The following is a 19,502-nucleotide window of genomic DNA, read 5'->3' on the forward strand; positions in this document are numbered from 1 at the left end:
AACTGCTAATGTAACACCCTTATTTAAAAAGGGTGGTAGGCAGAAGGCTGGAAATTATAGACCAGTTAGCCTCACATCTGTGGTGGGTAAAACTTTTGAGTCTATTATTAAGGAGACAGTGGCGGAACATTTGGATAAACATAATTTAATAGGACAAAGTCAGCATGGCTTTACGAAGGGGAAGTCATGTCTGACAAATTTGCTTGAGTTCTTTGAGGACATAACATACAGGGTGGATAAAGGGGAACCAGTGGACGTAGTGTATTTAAACTTCCAGAAGGCATTCGACAAGGTGCCACATAAAAGATTATTGCTCAAGATAAAGAATCACTGGATTGGGGGTAATATTCCGGCATGGGTGGAGGATTGGTTTTCTAACAGGAAGCAGAGAGTTGGGATAAATGGTTCATTCTCGGACTGGCAACCGGTAGCCAGTGGTGTTCCGCAGGAGTCGGTGCTGGGTCCCCAACTCTTTACAATCTATATTAACAATTTGGAGGAGGGGACCGAGTGTAACATATCAAAGTTTGCAGATGATACAAAGATGGGAGGGAAAGTAGAGAGTGAGGAGGACATAAAAAACCTACAAGGGGATATAGACAGGCTGGGTGAGTGGGCGGAGATTTGGCAGAAGCAATACAATATTGGAAAATGTGAGGTTATGCACTTTGGCAGGAAAAATCAGAGAGCAAGTTATTATTTTAATGGTGAGAAACTGGAAAGTACTGCAGTACAAAGGGATCTGGGGGTCCTAGTGCAAGAAAATCAAAAAGTTAGTATGCAGGTGCAGCAGGTGATCAAGATGGCCAACGGAATGTTGGCTTTTATTGCTAGGGGGATAGAATATAAAAACAGGGAGGTATTGCTGCAGTTATATAAGGTATTGGTGAGACCGCACCTGGAATACTGCATACAGTTTTGGTGTCCATACTTAAGAAAAGACATACTTGCTCTCGAGGCAGTACAAAGAAGGTTCACTCGGTTAATCCCGGGGATGAGGGGGCGGACATATGAGGAGAGGTTGAGTAGATTGGGACTCTACACTCATTGGAGTTCAGAAGAATGAGAGGCGATCTTATTGAAACATATAAGATTGTGAAGGGGCTTGATCGGGTGGATGCGGTAAGGATGTTCCCAAGGATGGGTGAAACTAGAACGAGGGGGCATAATCTTAGAATAAGGGGCTGCTCTTTCAAAACTGAGATGAGGAGAAACTTCTTCACTCAGAGGGTAGTAGGTCTGTGGAATTTGCTGCCCCAGGAAGCTGTGGAAGCTACATCATTAAATAAATTTAAAACAGAAATAGACAGTTTCCTAGAAGTAAAGGGAATTAGGGGTTACGGGGAGCGGGCAGGAAATTGAACATGAATTTAGATTTGAGGTTAGGATCAGATCAACCATGATCTTATTGAATGGTGGAGCATGCTCGAGGGGCCGATTGGCCTCCTCCTGCTCCTATTTCTTATGTTCTTATGATGCCCAATGAAATATGAAGCAATGGCCTTCTTCTAGTCACTGCTGACTGGATGGTCTGCAGGGGTTCAGGAGGCAGGCCAAAGACCGGAAGCTCATTTTAATTCTCTCCCCCAGAATACCTAGAGGCAACCAAGGTCTTTGGCTGCTATTTCTATCTCTATTTCAAATTTCTTTCCCCTTCTGCCAACGCGAGGCTCTAACAAGGGATAGACCTGTGCCTGAGAATCTCCTGGGCTAAACATGAAATACTGGCACTCTTGGACAGGAGCAGTGGGGCAGTGGAAGCTCGGAAAATCTGCCCTAATGACTGTTGCTGGGAAAAAGTTTCAAAGACCAGTTATCAAACCTGGAACCTTGGCTCTGCCATTCATTGGATTAGCCATCAGGGGAACGCTATTGCGCATATCTCAGGAGAATGTTCACTGAAGGAGATGTTTGCATGATCCTGGTATTTTTTCATTTTTTGCCAATTTCCCTCTCAGCTCCTGAAGGTTCTGATGCTCAAGGGAGCCAACAACCCTCTGGTATCTCATTCAAGTGGCCAATCTTTATGGACAGTGTTGTTAGACATCACAGCCTGATCATCACCGAATGTCCATACATGCAGAACTTCCCAGCAAGGTCACTGAACAGAAGTGGGACATCTGGCTGATTTTTCAGTTCTCTAGCTAAGGGAATCTGAGACCAATTATAGTGCCCTTACTGGCATCCCGGCTGAGGCAGGTGACACATTATACATGGGTGCTCAAACCTGAAACTTTCTGGTCCATAAAGTTTAACGCTACAGCAGGTCGTGCTGTCTACTTTTGAGCTGTTGGGAGTACTTCTCTTTTTTCCAACAGGGCTGTGTCAACACTGCAATTAAGTGGTCACCAGGAAGTTAAACACAGCAGCGCAATGATGATTCACCTTCCAATTTTCCCATGGGAAGATGCTTGGCCTCCATTCTGCACCTCTCAGTGTGGCACAACTGTTTTCTTTGGAATTCGAGGCTTCAAGATAATCTAATTGAAATTCCCAAGCTCATGAAACAATTGGCAAAGCTGATCAAGCCAAATTATTTACTGTAGTGTATTTGCCCACCACCGAGGTTAGACTGACTGGCCTGTAATTACTCGGTCTATCCTTCACTCCCTTTTTAAACAATGGTACAATGTTAGCAGTCCTCCAATCCTCCGGTCCCACACCTGTATCCAGTAAAGTCTGGAAAATGCTTGTTAAAGCCTCCGCTATTTCCTCCCTGGCTTCTTTTAACAGCCTGGGATACATTTCATCCGGCCCTGGTGATTTATCCACTTTCAAAGATGCTAATCCCCTTAATACTTCCTCTCTCACTATGTTTATCCCATCCAATATTTCACACTCCTCCTCCTTAACTTCAATCCCTCTCTTATCCCTCTCCTTTGTGAAGAACAAATGCAAAGTATTCATTAAGAACCATACCCACATCTTCCGCCTCCACACAAAGTTTACCTTTTTGGTGTCTAATAGGCCCTACTCTTTCCTCAGTTATCTTCTTGTTCTTAATGTATTTATAAAACACCTTGGGGTTTTCTTTGATTTTACTTGCTAATATTTTTTCATGCCCTCTCTTTGCTTTCCTAATTTCCTTTTTAACTTCACCCCTGCACTTTGTATAATCCTCTAAGCTTTCCGTAGTATTGAGCTCCCGGTATCTATCATAGGCTTTCTTTTTCTGCCTTATCGTACCCTGAATGTTTCTTAACGTCCACGGGGCTCTAGATTTGGCAGCCCCTCCCTTTTTCTTCGTGGGAACACGTTTACCCTGAACCCCTTGAATCACCCATTTGAATGACACTGATTTACCTTCAAGTAGCTGTTTCCAGTTTACTTCTGCTAAATCACTTCCCAGTTAAGTAAAATTGCCCTTTCCCCAATTGAATGCTTTAACTCCTGCTCTGCTTTTGTCCTTTTCCATAACTATGCTAAAACTAACTGTATTATGATCACTACCATCAAAATCACTACCATCACTGCTACTTCTTTCACCTGCCCCTCTTCATTTCCGAAAACTAAATCCAGAACGGCTCCCCCTCTCATTGGGCTTGCTATATACTGGCTAAAAAAATTCTCCTGTATGCAATTTAAGAATTCTGCAACCTCTATACCATTCACACTTTTTGTATCCCAGTTAATATTAGGGTAGTTGAAATCCCCTACTATTACTGCCCTATTGTTTTTGTACTTCTCAGAAATTTGCCTACATATTTGCTCCTCTATCTCACTCTGACTGTTTGGGGGTCTATAGTACACTCCCAGTAGCGTGACTGCCCATTTTTTGTTCTTTAGCTCAATCCATAAGGCCTCATTTGATGCTCCATCTAAAATATCATCCCATCTCACAACTGTAATTGTTTCCTTAACCAAAATGGCTACCCCCTCCTTTTTTATCCCCTTCTCTATCGCATCTGAAAACCCTGTAACCAGGAACGTAGAGCTGCCAATCCTGCCCCTCTTTAAGCCATGGTTCTATAACAGTTAAGATATAGTACTGCCACGTGTCTATCTGTGCCCTCATGAAGGGTCATGATGTGGAGATGCCGGTGATGGACTGGGGTTGACAATTGTAAACAATTTTACAACACCAAGTTATAGTCCAGCAATTTTATTTTAAATTCACAAGCTTTCGGAGACTTCCTCCTTCCTCCTTCCGAAGTCTCCGAAAGCTTGTGAATTTAAAATAAAATTGCTGGACTATAACTTGGTGTTGTAAAATTGTTTACTCATGAAGGGTAGTAGACTTGTAGATAAAGTTATCAGCGAAGTTCAGTGAAGCAGATATTATAAGTGGGTCCAAGGCACATCTAGATGCATTCCAGGAGAAGGAAGGGATTGGGGGATATGGTGAGAAGATGAATAGGTAGAGTTGATCTCTTTAAATGGATGGGCTTGTTTGAGCTCATGGCCTTTTTCTGCTCCTAAAAATTCTGTGTCCTTTCTATACAGAAAACTAAGATCAGGAACTAAGGAAATGGGAATCAACACAACATTCTTTTATTGCTTCATCCCTGTAGAATTCCGTTATTAACAAACTCACTCTTCTTACCTCTTGACATGTGTTTGTGCCAAGGTAAACAGTGAACTTGTCAGTTGTCACGAGGACATGCTTGCATCCTCCACTGAAATAATAACGAGTCCCATCAAAGGTCGCGATGTACTGTCTTCCACTGACCGAACAAACCGCTGAGTGGAGGGACAACAAATATATGGTGACTGATATCAAAACAACTAGTTTTATGATGCAATAAGAAAACTGCAAATGCTGATAATCTGAAATAAAACAGAAATGTCTGGAAATACACAACACATCTATCATCTAAAAGAGAAAAGTCAGGCCAATATTTTGGATAGAGACCTTTCGTCACCTACCATATATTTAAGTTATATCAATACATGGACAAACTACCTTGATATCATAACTGCACAAGAAAAGTTCACTCATGGCAATGACAAAGGATGCCTGGATACAACTGTCCCTCAGTCCTGCTAGGAAGGATTAGGAGCTGCAGACTATATTTTGAACATATGAACATATGAAAAATGACAGCAAAAGACAGCTGGTTCATTGAGCCTCTCCCATCCCAGCACGGTATACCTTCTGCACCGTCACCCATTCCCTCCTCCCCCCATGCTGTCATGCAATGTCCTGGGAAAGGCAAAAAAAAGAGAATAAACCTTATATTTAGGAAAAAAACTCTGGAATTTTTCTCTCCGACCCTTAAACAATATCAGACAAGCTGCAGGAGACTGTAGTGACTGAGTGACAGCCCACAATGACCGACCTACTTTCTGTTTAAAAAGTTGTTGGCCATTCTCAGGAACTCACCCAGCTCCCCTTTAAATGCTTGCAGAGAATCTGCACTCACTGCACCACCAGCAACTAATTGAGAGGTTGGCGACTCCCCACAAAAAGTATCTCCTAGCTTCTACCTAGTTCTATGCTCACGGAACTTATACTTATGTCACCTGTCCTCCCTAACCTATCTAGCAAGAATAAACTAGCCACATGGACAGAGTCGAATCCTTTCATTATTTTAAAGACCTACAAAGTCTACACTTTTCTAAAATAAACCTTCCATCGCATCTAGGTCAGACTGCAATCCATTTGTTCATCCAAGGTTCACATATCCACACATATCTTCGTGTCATCTGCAATCTTGCAGATATTGCCGCAGATTTTGCTGCCAAAATAGAGGCAAGTTTGATGGTGCTTATTGTTGTTAATGTGTAAATCATCCAGCAACTTGTGGTGAGGAAGAGATAGCCCGTGAATTACGAATTGCCACAAACTGCTAGACAATTTACTCTGCCGTTAGCCTCATGAAAATGGCAGCTCGCCCTCAACCTCCCATGAGTTTCATGAAATTGCTGCATTTGTGCATTAATTGCCAATCAAACTCGCTACAGAAAGTTAGGGCTGCCACTTAACAGCGAAATTACCTTTTTAATGTCGAGATTTATGTTCCTGCAATGCCACTTAACCTCTGTGATGTAGAAAGGGAACAATTTTAACTGTTTTAAAATTTAAATTTAATTTTTTTTTCTTACTTTTCCTTTCTATCTCTTTTTTCTCTCTCTCCGAATGCAATCTTTCTTTCTCATCTTCATTTCTCTTTCTGTACCTGATTTGACTCTAATATTTCCTTCTCCGTCATTCCTCTGTTTCTTTCTTAAACCTTAAATCTCATTGGTTAAGGATAGACTGTTGGTCCCGTTGTTCACCAGATGCCCCATTGCCCTCGTCGTGCCATTATCAGCTCGCACTTCCAGCAACTTACAGAGCAAAAAATGCTCGAGTGAAACGGTGAGGGAAAAAAATCTAACTAACAGGGCATGCCATGAGATGCCCCACTCCAGCAAAATCTGGGCGAATAATTTGATTGACTTTATCCCTCTCTGCTTCTGACGCAAGTACTTGGATACAGCTCCATTGCTAATAGTAACCTTCTGGTACTTCACTAAATTGGCCATTCAAGCATGAGGTAACAAACTCAGCAGAGGTCACATAAGTTACCAACCATTGGGATCTCTAAATTTTAGTGACTTCAAAAAGCAACTTTTTAACCTGCCAGATTTTTTTTGCAACCACAAAATGGTTTCCCAATGGGAAACACAGATGATGGAAATATCACTTGATATCCCTTGATACCCTTACTTAAGAAAAATCCATCAATCTCAGTCTGGAAAATTTCAATTGACCCAGTATCTGCAGTCTTTTGGGAGAGAAAGTTCCAGACTTCCACTAACCTTTGTATGAAAAAGTGCTTTCTGATTTCACTCAGAAATGGCCGAGCTCTAATTTTAATTTTCTGCCGCCTTGTTCTGGAATTCACACCAAAGGAAATAGCTTCTCCTTATTTATTCTATCAAATCCTTTTATTAAACACCTCAATTAGATCACCCCTCAACCTTCTAAACTCAAGGGAATACAAACTAATTTTATGCAACCTGTCCTCATAATTTAATCCTTTAACCCCTGGTATCAGATAGATAGAATTAAGAACCTGAAAATAAATAGAGCAGCCAGGACGGATGATATCCACCCGAGGGTCCTCAGGGAGATCGAACACGTGCTGTGTGAGCCTCTTGCCCATATTCTTAATAGCTCACTGCATTCTGAGATTTTGTCCAGGGTGACTACATCTGCGGTAAGTGTCTGCAGCTCGAGGAACTTCGGCTCCAAGTTGAGGAACTGGAGTCCAAGCTGCAGACATTGCGAGGCATCAGTAGGGGAGAAAGTTACCTGGACGCTTTGATCCAGGAGGCAGTCATGCCCCTTAGACCAAATACTATAGAATTGGCACATGGTCAGGGACAGGAGGGTGTGACTGCGAGTGAGGCTGGTACGGGGATCCAGGAGGGAACATTGCAGGAGCCTCAGCCTCTGCACTTGTCCAACAGATACGAGGTTCTTGCAGCCCTTGTGGACGAGTGCAGGGACTGCAGGGAGGATGAGCAAACTGGCCAAGGCACCGTGGTTCAGGGGGCCATTCAAGTGGGGGGAGGAAAAAGGAATGTGGTTTCAGTGGGCAACAGTATAGTTAGAGGGATTTTTTTTTATTATTCGATCTTGGGATGTGGGCGTCGCTGGTGAGGCCAGCATTTATTGCCCATCCCTAATTGCCCTTGAGAAGGTGGTGGTGAGCCGCCTTCTTCAACCACTGCAGTTCGTGTGGTGAAGGTTCTCCCACAGTGCTGTTAGGAAGGGAGTTCCAGGATTTTGACCCAGCAACGATGAAGGAATGGCGATATATTTTCAAGTTGGGATGGTGTGTGACTTGGAGGGGAACGTGCAGATTGTATTGTTCCCATGTGCCTGCTGCTCTTGTCCTTCTGGGTGGTAGAGGTCGCGGGTTTGGGAGGTGCTGTCGAAGAAGCCTTGAAGAGTTGCTGCAGTGCATCCTGTGGATGGTACATACTGCAGCCACAGTGCATCGGTGGTGAAGGGAGTGAATGTTTAGGGTGGTGGATGGGATGCCAATGAAGTGGGCTGCTTTGTCCTGGATGGTGTGGAGCTTCTAGAGTGTTGTTGGAGCTGCACTCATCCAGGCAAGTGGAGAGTATTCCATCACATTCCTGACTTGTGCCTTGTAGATGGTGGAAAGGCTTTGGGGAGTCAGGAGGTGAGTCATTTGCCACAGAATACCCAGCCTCTGACTAGCTCTTGTAGCCACAGTATTTATATGGCTGGTCCAGTTAAGTTTCTGGTCAATGGTGACTCCCAGGATGTTGATGGTGGGGTATTCAGCGATGGTAATGCCGTCGAATATCATGGGGAGGTGGTTAGATTCTCTCTTGTTGGAGATGGTCATTGCCTGGCACTTGTCTGGCGCGAATGTTACTTGCCACTTATGAGCCCAAGCCTGGATGTTGTCCAGGTCTTGCTGCAGCGGGCACAGACTGCGTCAGGGGGATGGGAACCTGAGCAGGGAGTCAGAAGGGAGTAAAGTAGAGAGCAGCAAGAGACAGGAAGACCCAGCGGAAATTTACAATACAAATAGTACAAACAGTTATTCAAGAACAAGTGAAAGGGGAAAGCGTAGAGCAGCAGAAAGTGTACTTTAGGCACGACAGATAAAGTGAAAACTAGAAGGCGTAAAGCGATTAACCCAGCATCAAAGCTGAAGGTCAGACTAGGGTGTGTGGCCCAACTAAGAGTTCTATATACAAATGCACGGAGTATAAGGAATAAATTAAATGAACAACAGGTTCAAATTCAAATTAGAGGGTATGACAGGATAGCTATTACTGAGACATGGCTGCAGGATGGTCAGGATTGGGAACTAAATATACTGAGTTATAAGGTCTACGGGAGAGACAGGGAAAATGGAAGAGGGGGAGGAGTAGCCTTAGTGATTAGAGATGAAATCACTTCAATGATAAAGGAGGATATAACGAGGAGTAAGCAGCCAACAGAAACCTTATGGGTCGAATTGAGAAATAGGAAAGGATCTAAGATTATAGTGGGAGTTGTGTACAGGACCCCTGGCAGCAGCTCTGAAGTGCTAGATTGTATAAATGCAGAGATTAGACAAGCGTGTAACAAAGGCATAGTGGTCTTAATGGGGGACTTTAACCTTCACATAGATTGGGAAAAGCAGACCAGCAACTGTCAGAAAGGTAGTGAATTTCTTGAGAGTGTCCGGGATAGTTTTCTACAGCAGTATGTCCTAGAAGCAACAAGGGGGCAAGCCATACTAGATTTAGTAATGAGTAATGTACCAGATTTAGTTAACAGCTTAACTGTGCGTGAACATCTATCCAATAGCGATCATAACATGATCGAGTTCAATGTAGTGTTTGAAAGGGAAAAAAGTGAGTCAGCTGCTAAGATTCTAGACTTGGGTACGGCTGACTTCAATAGGATGAGTCAGAGACTGTCCACAGTAAACTGGGCAAATCTGTTAATGGTTAAAACGACTGATGATCAGTGGGAAATGTTAAAGAAACATTTAACGTGATACAGAATCAGTTTATACCCCTGAGGGGCAAGAACTCTACTTGCCAAAAAAACAGCCATGGACAACTAAAGAGGTAAGGGACAGTATAAGACATAAGGAAAGGGCATACAAAAAGGCAAAAAATGGCACAGATCCTGGCGAATGGGAAAGATACAAAGATCAACAAAGGGTCACAAAACAGATCGTAAGAGCTACAAAAAGAGAGCATGAAAAGAAACTTGCAAGGGATATCAAAACCAATACGAAGAACTTTTATAGTGACATGAGGAAAAAGAGGGTGGTCAGGAGCAGTGTTGGCCCCTTAAGAACTGAAAGTGGGGATATTGTCATTGACAATGGTGAAATGGCGGACATGTTGAACAATTACTTTGCGTCAGTATTTACAGTAGAAAAAGAGGATAGCATGCCGGAAATCCCAAGAAAAGTAATATTGAATCGGGGACAAGGACTCAATAAAATTAACATAAGTAAAGCAACAGTAATGAAGAAAATAATAGCACTAAAGAGTGACAAATCCCCAGGACCAGATGGTTTCCATCCCAGGGCTTTAAAGGAAGTAGGTGAGCAGATTGCAGATGCCCGAACTATAATCTTTCAAAGTTCTCTAGATTCAGAAACTGTCCCTCCAGATTGGAAAATTGCACGTCACTCTGCTTTTTAAGAAAGGAGAGAGAGGGAAACCAGGGAATTATAGACCAGTTAGCCTAACATGTGTTGTGGGGAAAATGCTGGAGTCTATAATTAAGGATAGGGTGACTGAACACCTCGAGAATTTTCAGTTAATCAGAGAGAGCCAGCATGGATTTGTGAAAGGTAGGTCGTGCCTGACAAACCTGATTGAATTTTTTGAAGAGGTGACTAAAGTAGTGGACAGGGGAACGTCAAGGATGTTATTTATATGGACTTCCAGAAGGCATTTGATAAGGTCCCACATAAGAGCCTGTTAGCTAAGATAGAAGCCCATGGAATCGAGGGAAAAGTACAGACTTGGTTAGGAAGTTGGCTGAGTGAAAGGCGACAGAGAGTAGGGGTAATGGGTAGGTACTCACATTGGCAGGATGTGACTAGTGGAGTCCCGCAGGGATCTGTCTTGGGGCCTCAATTATTCACAATATTTATTAACGACTTAGATGAAGGCATAGAAAGTCTCATATCTAAGTTTGCCGATGACACAAAGATTGGTGGCATTGTAAGCAGTGTTGATGAAAACATAGAATTACAAAGCGATATTGATAGATGAGGTGAATGGGCAAAACTGTGGCAAATGGAAATCAATGTAGACAAATGTGAGGTCATCCACTTTGGATTAAAAAAGGATAGAACAGGGTACTTTCTAAATGGTAAAAAGTTAAAAACAGTGGATGTCCAAAGGAACTTAGGGGTACAGGTACATAGATCATTGAAGTGTCATGAGCAGGTGCAGAAATTAATCAATAAGGTTAATGGAATGCTGGCCTTTCTATCGAGAGGACGAGAGTACAAGGGGGCAGAAGTTATGCTGCAGCTATACAAAACCCTGGTTAGACCGCACTTGGAGTACTGTGAGCAGTTCTGGGCACCGCACCTTCGGAAGGACATATTGGCCTTGGAAGGAGTGCAGCGTAGGTTTACCAGAATGAAACTCGGACTTCAAGGGTTGAGTTACGAGGAGAGATTACACAAATTGGGGTTGCATTCTCCAGAGTTTCGAAGGTTAAGGGGTGATCGGATTGAAGTTTACAAGATATTAAGGGGAACAGATAGGGTGGATAGAGAGAAACTATTTCCGCTGGTTGGGGATTCCAGGAGTAGGGGGCACAGTCTAAAAATTAGAGCCAGACCTTTCAGGAGCGAGATTAGAAAACATTTCGACACACAAAGGGTGGTCGAAGTTTAGAACTCTCTTCCGCAAACGGCAATTGATACTAGCTCAATTGCTAAATTTAAATCTGAGATAGATAGCTTTTTGGCAACCAAAGGTATTAAGGGATATGGGTCAAACGTGGGTATATGGAGTTAGATCACTGATCAGCCATGATCTTATCAAATGGCGAGCAGGCACGAGGGGCTGAATGGCCTACTCCTGTTCCTATGTTCCTACCTTATCAAATGGCGGAGCAGGCACGAGGGGCTGAATGGCCTACTCCTGTTCCTATATTCCTATGTCATCCACCTTGGACAAAAAAAGGATAAATCAGAGTACTTTCTCAATGGTGAAAAGTTCGGAACAGTCCAAAGAGACTTCGGGGTCCATGTACATAGATCATTAAAATGTCATGGACAGGTACACAAAATAATGAAAAAGGCTAATGAAATGTTGGCCTTCTTAGCTGGAGGACTAGAATACAAGGGGATAGAAGTTATGCTACAGTTATGCTACAGCTATACAAAGCCCTGGTGAGACCACATCTGGAGTATTATCTTCAGTTCTGGGCACGCACCTCAGGAAGGATATATTGGCCTTGGAGGGAGTGCAGCGTAGCTTTTACTCAAATGATACCTGGACTCCAAGGGTTCAATTATGAGGAGAGATTACACAAACTAGGGTTGCATTTCCCGGAAATTAGAAAATTAAGAGGTGATTTGATCAAAGTTTTCAAGATATTAAGGCATACTGATAGGGTAGAATCATAGAATTATAGAATGGTTACAGCACAGAAGGAGGCCATTTGGCCCATTGAGCCCGTGCCGGCTCTTTGGAAGAACAATCCAGTTAGTCCCATTCCCCCGCTCTTTCTCTGTAACCGTGCAAATTTTTTTCCCTTCAAGTATTTATTCAATTCCTTTTTGAAAGCAACGATTGAATCTGCTTCCACCACCCTTTCAGGCAGCGCATTCCAGATCACAACTACTCACTGTGTCAAAAAGTTTTTCTTCATGTCGCCTTTGTTCTTTTTCCAATCACCTTAAATCCGTGTCCTCTGGTTCTCGACCCTTCCACCAATGGGAACAGTTTTTCTTAATTTACTTTATCCAAACCCTTCATGATTTTGAACACTTCTATCAAATCTCCTTTTAACCTTCTCTGTTCTAAGGAGAACAAACCCAGCTTCTCCGGTCTATCCACGTATCTGAAGTCCTCTATGCCTCATAAAGCCCAGGATCCCGTATGCTTTTTAACAGCTTTCTCAACCTGTCCTTCCACCTTCAAAGATTTGTGCACATATACCCCCAGGTCTCTCTCTTTCTGCACCCCCTTTCAAATTGTACCATTTAGTTTATATTGCCTCTGCTCATTCTTCCTGCCAGAACGTGTCACTTCGCACTTCTCTGCATTAAATTTAATCTGCCATGTGTCTGCCCAATCCACTAGCCTGTCAATGTCCGCTTGAAGTCTATCACTATCCTCCTCACTGTTTACTACACTTCTAAGTTTTGTGTCATCTGCAGATTTTGAAATTGTGCCCTGTACATCCAAGTCGCAGTCATTAATAGATATCAAAAAAAGCAGTGGTCCTAGTACCGACCCCTGGGGAACACCACTGTACACCTTCCTCCAGTCCAGAAAACAATCGTTCACCACTACTCTTTGTTTCCTGTCACTTAGCCAATTTCGTATCCATGCTGCCACTGCACACTTTTATTCCATGGGCTTCAATTTTGCTGACAAGCCTATTATTTGACACTTTATCAATCGCCTTTTGGAAGTCTATATGCACAACATCATCCGCATTGCCCTCATCAACCCTCTCAGTTACCTCATCAAAAAACTCAATCAAGTTAGTAAAACACGATTTGCCTTGAACAAATCCATGCTAACTTTCCTTTATTAATCCACACTTGCCCAAGTAACTATTACTTTTGTCCCGGATTATAGTTTCTAAAAGCTTCCCCACCAGTGAGGTTAAACTGACAGGCCTATAGTTGCTGGGTTTATCCTTACACCCTTTTTTGAACAAGGGTGTAACATTTGCAATTCTCCGGTTCTCTGGCACCACACCCATATCTAAGGAGGATTGGAAGATTATGGCCAGCACCTCCGCAATTTCCACTTTTACTTCCCTCAACAACCGAGGATGCATCCCATCCGGGCTGGGTGACTTATCTACATTAAGTACAGCCAGCCTTTCTAGTACCTCCTCTTTATCAATTTTTAGCCCATCCAGTATCTCAACTACCTCCTCTTTTAAGAACATAAGAAATAGGAGCAGGAGGAGGCCAATCGGCCCCTCGAGCCTGCTCTGCCATTCAATAAGATCATGGCTGATCTGATCCTAACCTCAAATCTGAATTCATGTCCAATTTCCTGCCCGCTCACTGTAACCCCTAATTCCCTTTACTTCTAGGAAACTGTCTATTTCTGTTTTAAATTTATTTAATGATGTAGCTTCCACAGCTTCCTGGGGCAGCAAATTCCACAGACCTACTACCCTCTGAGTGAAGAAGTTTCTTCTCATCTCAGTTTTGAAAGAGCAGTCCCTTATTCTAAGATTATGCCCCCTCGTTCTAGTTTCACCCATCCTTGGGAACATCCTCACTGCATCCACCCGATCAAGCCCCTTCACAATCTTATATGTTTCAATAAGATCGCCTCTCATTCTTCTGAACTCCAATGAGTAGAGTCCCAATCTACTCAACCTCTCCTCATATGTCCGCCCCCTCATCCCCGGGATTAACCGAGTGAACCTTCTTTGTACTGCCTCGAGAGCAAGTATGTCTTTTCTTAAGTATGGACACCAAAACTGTATGCAGTATTCCAGGTGCGGTCTCACCAATACCTTATATAACTGCAGCAATACCTCACTGTTTTTATATTCTATCCCCCTAGCAATAAAAGCCAACATTCCATTGGCCTTCTTGATCACCTGCTGCACCTGCATACTAACTTTTTGATTTTCTTACACTAGGACTCCCAGATCCCTTTGTACTGCAGTACTTTCCAGTTTCTCGCCATTAATAACTTGCTCTCTGATTTTTCCTGCCAAAGTGCATAACCTCACATTTTCCAATATTGTATTGCATCTGCCAAATCTCCGCCCACTCACCCAGCCTGTCTATATCCCCCTGTAGGTTTTTTATGTCCTCCTCACTCTCCACTTTCCCTCCCATCTTTGTATCATCTGCAAACTTTGATAGGTTACACTCGGTCCCCTCCTCCAAATCGTTAATATAGATTGTAAAGAGTTGGGGACCCAGCACCGACCCCTGCGGAACACCACTGGCTACTGGTTGCCAGTCCGAGAATGAACCATTTATCCCAACTCTCTGCTTCCTGTTAGATAACCAATCCTCCACCCATGCCAGAATATTACCCCCAATCCAGTGATTCTTTATCTTGAGCAATAATCTTTTATGTGGCACCTTGTCGAATGCCTTCTGGAAGTCTAAATACACTACGTCCACTGGTTCCCCTTTATCCACCCTGTACGTTATGTCCTTAAAGAACTCAAGCAAATTTGTCAGACATGACTTCCCCTTTGTAAAGCCATGCTGACTTTGTCCTATTAAATTATGTTTATCCAAATGTTCCGTTACTGTCTCCTTAATAATAGACTCCAAAATTTTACCCACCACAGATGTTAGGCTAACTGGTCTATAATTTCCAGCCTTCTGCCTACTACCCTTTTAAAATAAGGGTGTTACATTAGCAGTTTTCCAATCTGCCGGGACCTTTGTCGAGTCCAGAGAATTTTGGAAAATTATTACCAAAGCATCCACAATCCCTACTGCCACTTCCCTCAAGACCCTAGGATGTAAGCCATCAGGTCCAGGGGATTTATCCGCCTTGAGTCCCATTAATTTACTGAGTACCAATTCCTTAGTGATTTTAATCGTATTTAGCTCCTCCCCACCTAGAGCCCCCTGTTTGTCCAGTGTTGGGATATTCTTAGTGTCCTCTACCGTAAAGACTGAAACAAAATATTTGTTCAGCATTTTTGCCATCTCCATGTTTCCCACCATTAATTTCCCGGTCTCATCCTCTAAGGGACCTACGTTTGCCTTAGCCACCCTTTTTCTTTTTATATAACTGTAGAAACTCTTGCTATCTGTTTTTATATTTTTTGCTAATTTATTTTCATAATCTTCCCTTTCTTAATCAATCCTTTAGTTACTTTTTGCTGTCTTTTGAAGACTTCCCAATCTTCTATCCTCCCACTAAGTTTGGCTACCTTATATGTCCTTGTTTTTAGTCGGATACTATCCTTAATTTCTTTACTTAGCCACGGATGGCTGTCATTTCTTTTACACCCTTTTTTCCTCAATGGAATATATATGTTTTGAAAGTTGTAAAATAACTCCTTGAATGAACACCACTGCTCATGTACCGTCTTACCTTTCAATCTATTTTCCCAGTCCACTTTAATCAATTCCGCTCTCATACCATCATAGTCTCCTTTATTCAAGCTCAGTACGCTTGTTTGAGAACCAACCTTCTTACCCCCTAATTGATTATGGAATGTAACCATGTTATGGTCACTCATTCCAAGGGGATCCTTAACTAGGACATTATTAATTACTCCTGGCTCATTACACAGGACCAGGTCCAAGGTTGCCTGCCCAATTGTAGGATCAATTACATACTGCTCAAGAAATCCATCCCGAATACACTCAATAAACTCTTCCTCAAGTCTGCCCTGCCCAATTTGATTTGTCCAGTTAATATGATAGTTAAAATCCCCCATAATTATAGCTGTTCCCTTATTACATGCCCCGATTATTTCCTGATTAATACTTCTTCCAGCAGAGTTGCAACTATTAGGAGGCCGAGATACTACGCCCACTAGTGTTTTTTTCCCTTTATTATTCCTTATCTCTACCCAAACTGTTTCATTATCCTGATCCTTTGTCCCAATATCATTTCTCTGTATTACAGTGATTCCTTCCTTTATTAACATAGCCACCCCACCTCCCCTTCCTTCCTGCCTGTCCTTCCTGATTGTTAAATACCCTGGCATATTTAATTCCCAGTCGTTGTCACCCTGCAGCCATGTTTCTGTAATGGCCACAAGATCATACCCGTACGTAGTTATTTGTGCTGTTAACTCGTCCATTTTGTTACGAATGCTACGTACATTCAGATGAAGAACTTTCAAATATGTTTGGTGACACTTAGTTCCTGCTTTTTCCTTTTTTAACACTTTACCTTTTACTCCATACCTTCTGTCCCTTCCTGACACGCTTTCCTCTGTCTCCCTGCTCAGGTTCCCAACCCCCTGCCACAGCTTTGATGCTGGGTTAATCGCCTTACGCCTTCTCGTTTTTATTTTATCTGTCGTGCCTAAAGTACTGTGGCTTTCACAGCATCTTCTTCCTTGATAAAAACAATGCAAAGTATTCATTTAGTACCTTAGCCATGCCCTCTGCCTCCATCCGTAGATCTCTTTTTTGGTCCCTAATCAGCCCCACCTCTCCTCTTACAACCTGTTTACTCTTTATACGCCTACAGATGACTTTTGGATTCACTTTTATGTTGACTGCCAGTCTATTCTCATACACTCTCTTTGCCCCTCTTATTTCCTTTTTCACTTCTCCTCTGTACTTTCTATATTCAGCCTAGTTCTCACTTGTATTAACAACCTGGCATCTGCCATATGCCCCTTTTTTCTGCTTCATCTTTCTCTCTATCTCTTTCATCATCCAGAGAGCTCTGGCTCTGGTAGCCCTTCCTTTCCCCCTCGTGGGAATGTACCTAGACTGTACCTGAACTATCTCCTCTTTAAAGGCCATGCATTGTTTTATTACAGTTTTGCCTGCCAGTCTTTGATTCCAATTTACCCAGGCCAGATCCGTTCTCAAACCAATGAAACTGTCCCTCAGCCAATTAAGTATTTTTACTCTCGATTGCTCCTTGTCCTTTTCCATGGCAAATTTTGAACCTTATGATACTATGATCACTGTTCCCTAAATGTTCCCCCACTGACTCTTGCTCCACTTGACCCATTTCATTCCACAGAACCAGATCCAGCAATGCCTCCTTCCTCGTTGGGCTGGAAACATACTGATCAAGAAAGTTCTTCTGAACACAATTCAGAAATTCCTCCTCCTCTTTGCCCTTTACATTATTACTATCCCAGTCTATATTAGGATAGTTGAAGTCCCCTATTATCAGTACTCTATTGTTCTTGTACCTCTCTGTAATTTCCCTGCAAATTTGCTCCTCTATATCTTTCCCACTATTTAGTGGTCTATAGAATAGACCCAGTAGTGTAATGGCGCCTCTATTGTTTCTTAACTCTAACTAAATAGATTCTGTCTTTACACCTCAAGGCATCACAGAATCATAGAATCATAGAAAGTTTATGGCACATTGTGTCTGCACCGGCTGAGAAACGAGCCACCCAGCCTAATCCCACTTCCCCGCATTTGGTCCATAGCCCTGCAGGTCACGGCTCTTCAGGTGCACATCCAGGTATTTTTTAAATGAGTTGAGGGTTTCTCCCTCTACCACCCTCTCAGGCAGTGAGTTCCAGGCCCCCACCACCCACTGTGTGAAAAAATTTGTCCTAATTTCCACTCTAATCCTTCTACCAATCACTTTAAATCTGTGCCCACTGGTTATTGGCCCCTCCGCTAAGGCAAATAGGTCCTTCCTATCCACTCTATCTAGGCCCCTCATAATTTTGTACACCTCAATCAAATCATCCCTCAGCCTCCTCTGTTCCAAGGAAAATAACCCTGCAGAACCCCACTGGAAACAGCCTTCCAGTCGCAAAAACACCCGTCGACCATTACCCTTTGCTTCCTGCCACTGAGCCAATTTTGGATCCAATTTGCCACATTCCCTTGGATCCCACAAGCCTTTACTTTTTTGACCAATCTGCCATGTGGCACCTTGTAAAAACCCTTGCTAAAATCCATGTAGACTACATCAATTGCACTACCCTCATCGATCTTCCTTGTCACCTCCTCAAAAAATTCAATCAAGTTCGTCAGATGCGACCTCCCCTTAACAAATCCGTGCTGACTGTGCTTGATTAGTCCGTGCCTTTCTAAGTGGCAGTTTATCCTGTCCCTCAGAATTGATTCCAATAATTTGCCCACCACCAAGGTTAGGCTGACTGGCGTGTAATTACTCGGTCTATCCTTTGCTCCCTTTTCAAACAACGGTACAGCATTAGCAGTCCTCCAATCCTCAGGCACTACGCCTGTATCCAGTGAAGTTTGGAAAATGATTGTTAAAACCTCCATTATTTCCTCCCTGGCTTCTTTTAACACCTGGGATACGTTTAATCTGCCCCTGGTGATTTATCCACTTTCAAAGATGCTAATCCCCTTCATACCTCCTCTCGCACTACGTTTATCCCACCCACTATTTCGCACTCCTCCTCCTTAACTTCAATCCCTGTATCATTCCTCTCCATTGTGAAGACAGATGCAAAGAATTCATTAAGAACCATGCCCACATCTTCCGCCTCCACACATAGTTTACCTTTTTGGTCTCCAATAGGTCCTACTCTTTCCTTAGTTATCCTCTTGCTTGCTTGATAGATAGGGAGAAACTATTTCCACTGGTTGGGGAGTCTAGAACTAGGGGACACAGCCTAAAACTTAGAGGTAGGACTTTCAGGAGTGAAGTTAGGAAATACTTCTACACACAAAGGGTGGTAGAAGTTGGGAACTCTCTTCCGCAAACGGCAGTTGATGCTAGCTGAATTGTTAATTTTAAATCTGAGATTGGTAGATTTTTGTTAATCAAAGGTATTAAGGGATATGGGGCTAAGGTGGGTATATGAAGTTAGGACACAAATCAGCCATGATCTCATCGATTGGCAGAACAGGCTCGAGGGGCGAAATGGCCTTCTCCTGTTCCTATGTTCCTATATTTAGAGAAGCGTAGACTTAGAGTTATAAGATGATGAAAGGAATAGATTATGTTCAAGTTGACAGTTTGTTCCAATTAAATAGGTTAGGGAGGACTAAGGGTCACAATTTTAAGTTGTATAAGGCCAGATCTAGGTTAGATGTCAGGAGGTGGTTCTATTTGCAGAGAATAGTGGACCTCTGGAACAGGCTGCCGACTTATGCGGTGAACGCAGATTTCGCTGAATTCCTTCAAGTGAGAGCTGGCCCTGTTTCTGGCTGGGGTGGAGATCACCGCTTACAAAAGATAGGTGATGTAATGCA

At 42.9% G+C, this 19,502-nt stretch overlaps 1 protein-coding gene across 1 annotated transcript in view; it reads right to left on the bottom strand.

The window, feature by feature from the left end:
• Positions 1–19,502, bottom strand: part of LOC137320383 (otogelin-like protein) — a 160,959-nt gene that overhangs the window by 38,656 nt on the left and 102,801 nt on the right. Inside the window, exon 10 of the mRNA XM_067982083.1 lies at positions 4,544–4,680. Within this exon, the coding sequence (XP_067838184.1) occupies positions 4,544–4,680 (137 nt within the window). The remainder of the gene's footprint in view (positions 1–4,543; positions 4,681–19,502) is intronic.

Source organism: Heptranchias perlo, chromosome 4, assembly GCF_035084215.1.
Source record: "Heptranchias perlo isolate sHepPer1 chromosome 4, sHepPer1.hap1, whole genome shotgun sequence".
Taxonomy (NCBI): domain Eukaryota; kingdom Metazoa; phylum Chordata; class Chondrichthyes; order Hexanchiformes; family Hexanchidae; genus Heptranchias; species Heptranchias perlo.